This window comes from Venturia canescens, chromosome 2, assembly GCF_019457755.1.
Source record: "Venturia canescens isolate UGA chromosome 2, ASM1945775v1, whole genome shotgun sequence".
Lineage (NCBI taxonomy): Eukaryota > Metazoa > Arthropoda > Insecta > Hymenoptera > Ichneumonidae > Venturia > Venturia canescens.
In genome coordinates, this window is record NC_057422.1 from 23,359,934 (window position 1) to 23,367,494 (window position 7,561).

Below are 7,561 nucleotides of genomic sequence, written 5' to 3' on the forward strand. Positions count from 1 at the left end.
AATATGATAACGTTTTAATATCTCCATTCTCAAATATCTTTCATCACAAACATTTGTACTCACAAACATTCGTAATCATAAATGTGGTCAAAAAATCTTCTTTCATAAATATCTGTATGTTAAAACATCTCTATTTATAAATAGCTGCATCTCTCATCCAAAATAACTGTGATCATGTAGAACAATCGACAACCGCAGGAGTCAATGGTATGATGTTGTCCGCGGTCAATGTAGTAGACCGAACACACACAATTATTGAGGTTTTATGTCCTAGTAACCCAAAAAATAAATGGGTCCTTCAATCGACAGAACAGTCAGATATATTTTTTTTAGATATTAATATTTATAAAAATGAAAAACTGACGATCGTATACGAGTTTTCTTCGTAGAGCAGAAAAATATTACAATACTTTTCAATTCGAAAATTCATTCTTTGAAATATACGGTTTGCAACGGCAGAAAGTATACAATTAATTTTTGTTATTTCTGTTGGAATCGTTGAAGTTAACCATGTTCTTGCGATATTTCTGAGAAGAAAAGCTGTTATGAATAATAATAATCATCAAAGTCCTTTATTGACAATACATGAATTCACAATACTTTTTACATGTGCTCAAAACAATAATATTTGATTAGTGATTATGACCCACTTTTACGGGAAGGAGGTGTTCAAAAAACCTTACAGACGAAGGGATAATATTAATAAATATATTCGAGTTTGATTTTCTTCACTCATAGAAATTTAGATTCATCATTTATTTCAATTCAATTTTTTTAGCATAAAATTGTGGATGCTTATAATAATTACCTCTGTAGGGTTGTACAACATTTTCTTGATGATTGGCTTCGATCGGGTCTGCGGGACCAAGCAAATCTCTCTCTATTTCTGCTTCCTCGGCACCAAATTCAATTTCATCGGCTAAATTATTTACAAAAGACACGTATAAAATTATTTATGTAGTATATAATTATTTGACGATAATCCACATAACCAGTTATTACCTTCTTGTAAATCTAATCGCGCGTTGATTTCTTCTTGTTCGTTACGGGGTACACTCATAATGAGGAAATCTAAAATGTTTATCCTACGAACGAAATAATCAAAATTAATCCAGTTATTATTTTTTTAAGTTAAATTCGTTCTTTTGTGTATAAAGTTTTATTTTTTTTTTTTTTTCAATAGTATGCTTTCTTAACCGTATTTTTCCGTTAGTTATTTTTATTTTCCAGTTTCCGATCAATCTTAGCCACTGTTTTTGAATTGATTTTTTATACTTTGCAGAAATATTTACCGATTCGATTGTAGCATCGCCTGTAAGTGCTGAATATGCTGATCTTTTGATCGTTGTGTAGCTTGACGGTGGTAATAGAGTAGCACCCCCTTGGTCCATCTCTTGCCAATCCAGTTCAGTCTTCTTGATATAATTGGCAAGTCGGGCTGCAATAAAAAAATATAAATAGAGATAATTTTTTTTATCAATTATGCGAATACTGCTAATAATAATTTAATACAACTGACGAATGAACATCGATATGGATGGATGAATATCACCGAGTCGTCTGAGAATGTGACGGTGGCATGACTCAGCTATATTGTTTGTTCGAATACTCGAACCGAACATGGAAACGGTGTCCGCATTTCGTAGCCAAAAGCCTTTCAGATACGTGATAAACGAATTGATTTTGGCTTGATCGAGGAGAAGTTGTCGAGCGTAATCGGCAATAGCCTGCATCGCTTCGCCGAAACTGTTGGCTGGTAATAGGGCTATTGCCCATGTTTTACGAAGAACATCGCTCCCGTGATCATTCCAAGGTGAACGAAGCTGTTTCCATTTTCTCGTCACGGCCTACAAAATAATTTCAAATAATCAAAGCATTCCTTTCATGAATGAAGAACATGATAATAATTTATGAGCTCGCAAATAAAAATTGTGCTTATCCTTATAAAATGGAACCAACAACCTCTGATCTTGATTCGGTCTCCGAAAACTGCGCGACTGGCCGATATTAACGCTCGTTCATAATCGCAATTGATTACTGTCAGATGGTTGATGATTTCAGGGGCTCGGCGATTCAAGAACTCCCACATCGCTCGATAAAAGCTCGCTGTCCATTGTTCACATAAAACGAATCTTACGGGAATGCCCTGTAATAGTAATCAATTAGATATTTGTGTATATATATATATTTTTATAAGATTATTATCGTCAATAATTACTTACGACGTCAGCCTTCTTTATATGAATAATGAGTAGCTGAGCGGTCCTTGGTGTTCTTGGAACGCACTATAAATTAATAGCAAATTGTATCATTTGTGAAAATTTAAAATTCTCATTCAATTATAAAGTTTTTTTAGATCATTTTTCATTACCTTGAACGTCCCGTCTATATGCGCTTCTGAAGCGGTGCTTAGTCTCATAAGCATCGCTTCCTCATAGAAGATGAGTCCTAACGAACCGTCATCGGCTATAATTTGCCCTTTGTAAATGGCTGCAGCGACTGGCCAGTTTTCCAGTGCGACTTCAAGATCACCTAACAGTTCTGGAATCGGTGGCCTGTCATGGAGACGTTCTCTGTTAATTATCGCTCGTGCAGCTGAGCGTTTCATGACGCCAACGATCTCTGGGAATCTATAATATAATTAAAAGATGAAACAGATTTCAAAAAAACTGCATCACATTTGACTTGAAATTTCATACGATAATGTAGCCCGACTTGCCAATTATATCAAGAAGACTGAACTGGATTGTCAAGAGATGGACCTCCATTACCACCGTCAAGCTACACAACGATCAAAAGATCAGCATATTCAGCACTTACAGGCGATGCTACAATCGAATCGGTAAATATTTCTGCAAAGTATAAAAAATCAATTCAAAAACAGTGGCTAAGATTGATCGGAAACTGGAAAATAAAAATAGCTAACGGAAAAATACGGTTAAGAAAGCATACTATTAAAAAAAAAAATAAAACTTTATACACAAAAGAACGAATTTAACTTAAAAAAATAATAACTGGATTAATTGATTATTTCTGTAAGAATGTCGTATGTGTGTATATATATATATATATATTGTAACGAAACGCTCTTGCCGACCTGGCCTGAACGCCGCCACGCGTCGGTTCGAGCAACCTAAATAATAAGGAGCAGGTATGAAGGAAAACGCGGAAACCAAGAATTCTTGTTGAAAATTAAAATAATCAAATTTATTCAAATAACTGATTGAATTTTGACAAAATAAAAAGCTTCGCGATTGCTTTTGATGATTAAAACAGTTTGGGTTTTTTTTTTTTTATATTGTCTTGCGTTGTTTTACCGGATCTGGCGAGAAAAAGACCCGAAAGACCCGAAAACGTTGCAAATTCTCTGTCTGAGATAATTTTTAATTTCTCAATTTTCGAATTTTAATTGTACAAAAATAATAATTAGAAATAAAACAATTTTAAATTTAATGGTTGCGTTCGTTCTAGTCTCTCGACACGCCTCGAGCTTAAAAACCTCTCAATTCAATGCTTCGAGCTATAATTCGTTTGACGCGGTTTTTCCGATGTCCTGTCACGCTTGTTTTCTAAAAAAAAAAATATAAATGAATCCAAGAGGATCTCTTCGCTTTTACAATTTTTCAATTTTGTTTTGACTCGATATAATTTTAACTCGATCTATCGCCTCTTGGATTTTTGTTAATTCTCTAATTTGCGTTAGGTCTCCATACCCGGCCAACTCGGACAAGATTTTTATCAATTTTGAATTTAAAATTTTAATTAACCCAAAAAAAATAATTTTACAGCTCTGCTTTTAACGATCATAAAATGACAAAATAGAATCTACTATGGAATATGACAGGATAGCGTAGACCACAGGCTCTGGGATTGAAACGTCACCGAATCGCTCCGAGATCCTGTGCATCCACTAGGTTAGGTAATTCACCGTCCACGGGCTCTGGGATTGAAACGTCGCCGAATCGCTCCGAGATCCCGTGCAACAGAAATTTGGAAAAACTAAGAGTGGACCCTGGACTCTGGGATTGAAACGTCACCGAATCGCTCCGAGATTCCAGGCATCCAGGAAAATTTGGAAATTTTAGAGGTTAGGTGCGGACCCTGGACTCTGGGATTGAAACGTCACCGAATCGCTCCGAGATTCCAGGCATCCAGGAAAATTTGGAAAGGAATTTATGAATTTAAAAGCAGAGTGCTTGGTCAGTGTTGTCACAGAGGTCCGAGTTGATCCTTGAGGCAGGGAGAACTGAATGCCGAATGAATCGCGCAGCGCTTCTTATACCCGTGTCCCCACCATAAAATTCTCGAGCGCCGAGAATCTCCGTTTTCGCTTGGTTCTGCGCACCTTTCTATTACGCCTACTCTGATTGGCCCGTTGCCATGATTCACGCTCGCCCGTTAGTCGAGCGGGCTAACATACGATGCGCGGACTACCGCTTTTTATGATTTACAGCTTATTCCGATGTTAAACAATAAAAACTTCAATTTGATCAATTATTACTCAATTTCTTCTTTAATTTGGCATTGTTATTTGTTTTAATATGATTCGTAAAATTATAATTCGCTAAAAGTCACGTACGCGTCCTATAGCCCATCAACGCTCTGCCCGCGCATGCGTCGTAGTTGCTTTTCACATTTTTCATTATTACCTTAATTTTGTCACATTGATTTGACTTCAGATCATTTTTCTTAAACTCGTACTATTTTTCTGACGATTTTGATCATATTCACGTGCTCGGGCGACTTAAAATAAAAAAAATACAAAAAGAATTAATCTCGATAAAATATCGCGCGGCGAAGTTCAGAGCGGCGCCGGTAGCCCCGCTCGAGCTCATGCCTACCGGCCTAAGATGGCCGCCACCTGTCAACAGCGACGAGCGTGGTCGCCGCGATGTTTTGTCCGCGATCTAAAGATCGCGGAGTTTCGTTCGTTTCGACGGACTCGGGCCGTCGCGCGTGTGTTTCGCTACAATATATATGTCGGATATCGATATAAAAGAAAGATCACTTCAAGTATATGATGACTTGAAGTATGAAATAATCAAATGATATTTGTGCGTCAAGTGTTATTTAAGAAAGGAGGATGTCAACTCTGGTTGCTAAGTAACGTGAATAGAAAATAACGCTTGAATGAAATCGAGAGTCGGGGCTGGGATAAAAACAGCTCGACATGTTCGCGATCATCACGTACATCTTTATTCAAATTTAAAACTTAAGTAAAGTAATATGGAGGAAGATAGTTCGCGACGGTTATCTTCTCCTTTTCTCGGGTTCCCCTCGACATCAAAAGTGGGATACAGATCCAATCCTGTAACAGAAAGGAATATAAATAGTGATGAAGAAAAGTGGTTAAACATTTTGAAAATACAACAGAAGAATTTCATGGAAATTCTTAATAGTGTAAAACCAAACGATAAAAAAATCGATTTACCTGAATTCGATCCTGAAAAAGAAAATAACGTTCGAGCATGGATCGTCACTTCGGAAATGTGTATGTCCGATCGACTACTGAAAGGTGCCCCTTTGGTTGAAGTTTTGACCCGTGCTATGAAAAATGAAGCATCATCTTGGTTCACTCAAATAGTGCATCCTGAATTAGAATGGAACGAATTTAAAACAATATTTTCTCTTCGATATGAAAATCAAGATACTCTCGCGTCCTTTCTCATACATTTGAATAAAGGAAAACCAAAAGAAGGGGAATGTATCGCTGCTTATGCTACTAGTGTTGTGAACTCGATAATTAATCGATGGAAGAATTGTTCAATTGAAGAAATCGCTATATCAGTTACCCTATCGCATATTTCTCAGTTAGAATCACGTGTCCAACGTCTTGCTTTCACAGAAGAAATTAAAACAAGGAATAAACTACAAACAGAATTCACAGTGTCATGAAACTAAGAAGAAACCTTTTCCTGCGAATAATAATAAACCAAACAGCGAAAAACGAGTTGATGTGTGCGATGTAAAGTCACCTTCTGGCATTTTATGGTATGAAAGTGAGCAATATCGTTTTCATTTTGATTCAGGTGCTGAATGTTCCTTAATTAAAGAATCTATATCATCAGTATTTTCTGGAAAAAGGTTAAATAACGTTGTAACATTAACTGGAATTGGTCAAACAAGTATAAATTGTACTCTACAAATTTTGACAATTATTAGCATTGATGATATTACATTGGAAATCCTTTTCCATGTTTTACCAAATCATTGTTTGAAAAATGATATTGCTATTGGTCGAGAAATTTTGCGTCACGATCTTACGATTCTTATATCTTCTAATGAATTGAAATTACAAAAAAACGATCATATGGAAATTCTAGAAGTAAATGCATCAAACGAAGTAAACTTTGACAATATTAATACTGACGTTTCTCTAAATTCAAAAGAAAAATTGCTCTTGACTCTAACAAAATTTAGAGAACATTTTATCATAGGAACTCCAAAACAACCGGCAAACACAGAGCCCATGAAAATACGTTTAAAAGATCCTTGTAAGACAATTTATAGACGACCTTATAGATTGAGTGTCGCGGAACAGAAAATTGTTCAAAACAAAATAGATGATTTACTCACAACAAAAATCATTCGTCCATGTTCGTCTCCTTTTGTTAGTCCGATCGTTCTCGTAAAAAAGAAAGATGGATCACAAAGAATGTGCGGTGGCAACAAGTTTGAATTAAAAAAAAAATCATTTACAGAAAATACAAATTATCTACAAGAAAAATCATCCCTGATTCTAGCAAGCAAAAGAAGAATAAAAAAAAATAGGTTAGGTTAAGGAACAAACCCCAGGCTATGGGATCGAAACGTCACCGAATCTCTCCGAGAGTCTGAGCATTTGGAAGGTTAAAAGTAACCTGCCGTCCACGTGTTATGGGATCGAGACGTCGCCGAATCGCTCCGAGAACTCCGTGCAACGGAAAGCTTGCAAAATTTAGAGATTAGGAGATGGATTATGGGATTGAAACGTCGCCGAATCGCTCCGAGAATCTAGGTATCCAGGAAAATTAGGATGAGTTAGGTTGCTTGCTAAAATCAGGAAAAATGTTTGAGGTCAGTCTTTCTGTTCCGAGTCAGATTTTTAAGGGAGGACTGCCTGCCGAATGAGTCGCGCAGCGCTTCTTATACCCGTTTCCCCACTATAAAATTATTGTCAATAAATAAATTTTAAAAAATGTTTAACTGTGAAAAAATATGAGATCTATTGTAACATATACAGTGAATGAATTACGTTTCCTGTAGGAATTCTGAATTTTGGAAATAAAAAAAAATGAGATCATTTTCTAACGTAGCCAAGTACAGTGAATGAATTAAGGTTCTTGTGGAATTCATTCGTGTACACTTTTAGCCCTAATCCCTCACTTATTCATAAAAATTTTCCAGCAAACGTCACAGAGCAACAAAGGTTTCTCGAATGATTCTGCAATTATTAAGAGATTATCATCTGTTTTTATGCTAGCACGGGTTATAAACTTAAAACAGTTTACGCGTACAAGTGCATGCATTGTATCTATACGATGAACTGCACAAATTCATTTTCAACATTACACACAAGCTT

At 36.1% G+C, this 7,561-nt stretch overlaps 1 protein-coding gene across 1 annotated transcript; it reads right to left on the bottom strand.

The window, feature by feature from the left end:
• Positions 1–789: 789 nt before the first annotated feature.
• On the bottom strand, positions 790–1,745 carry LOC122406725 (uncharacterized). Its single transcript, XM_043412379.1, has 4 exons — positions 1,520–1,745; positions 1,293–1,438; positions 1,003–1,085; positions 790–919 (listed from the first exon to the last, which is right to left on the bottom strand). Exons 1-3 carry the CDS (start codon positions 1,731–1,733, stop codon positions 1,044–1,046), a joined length of 402 nt encoding a protein of 133 aa, XP_043268314.1. The 5' UTR covers positions 1,734–1,745; the 3' UTR covers positions 790–919; positions 1,003–1,043.
• Positions 1,746–7,561: the final 5,816 nt, after the last annotated feature.

What these genes read in the sequence shown, in the direction of transcription:
- LOC122406725 (XM_043412379.1), bottom strand. Translation starts at nt 1,733, where the DNA reads ATGCAGGCTATTGCCGATTACGCTCGACAACTTCTCCTCGATCAAGCC. An exon ending in ATCCATATCGATGTTCATTC is followed by an intron (nt 1,439 to 1,519) that starts GTCAGTTGTATT and finishes TTTTTATTGCAG; the next exon opens with CCCGACTTGCCAATTATATC. An exon ending in GCGATGCTACAATCGAATCG is followed by an intron (nt 1,086 to 1,292) that starts GTAAATATTTCT and finishes TTTCGTTCGTAG; the next exon opens with GATAAACATTTTAGATTTCC.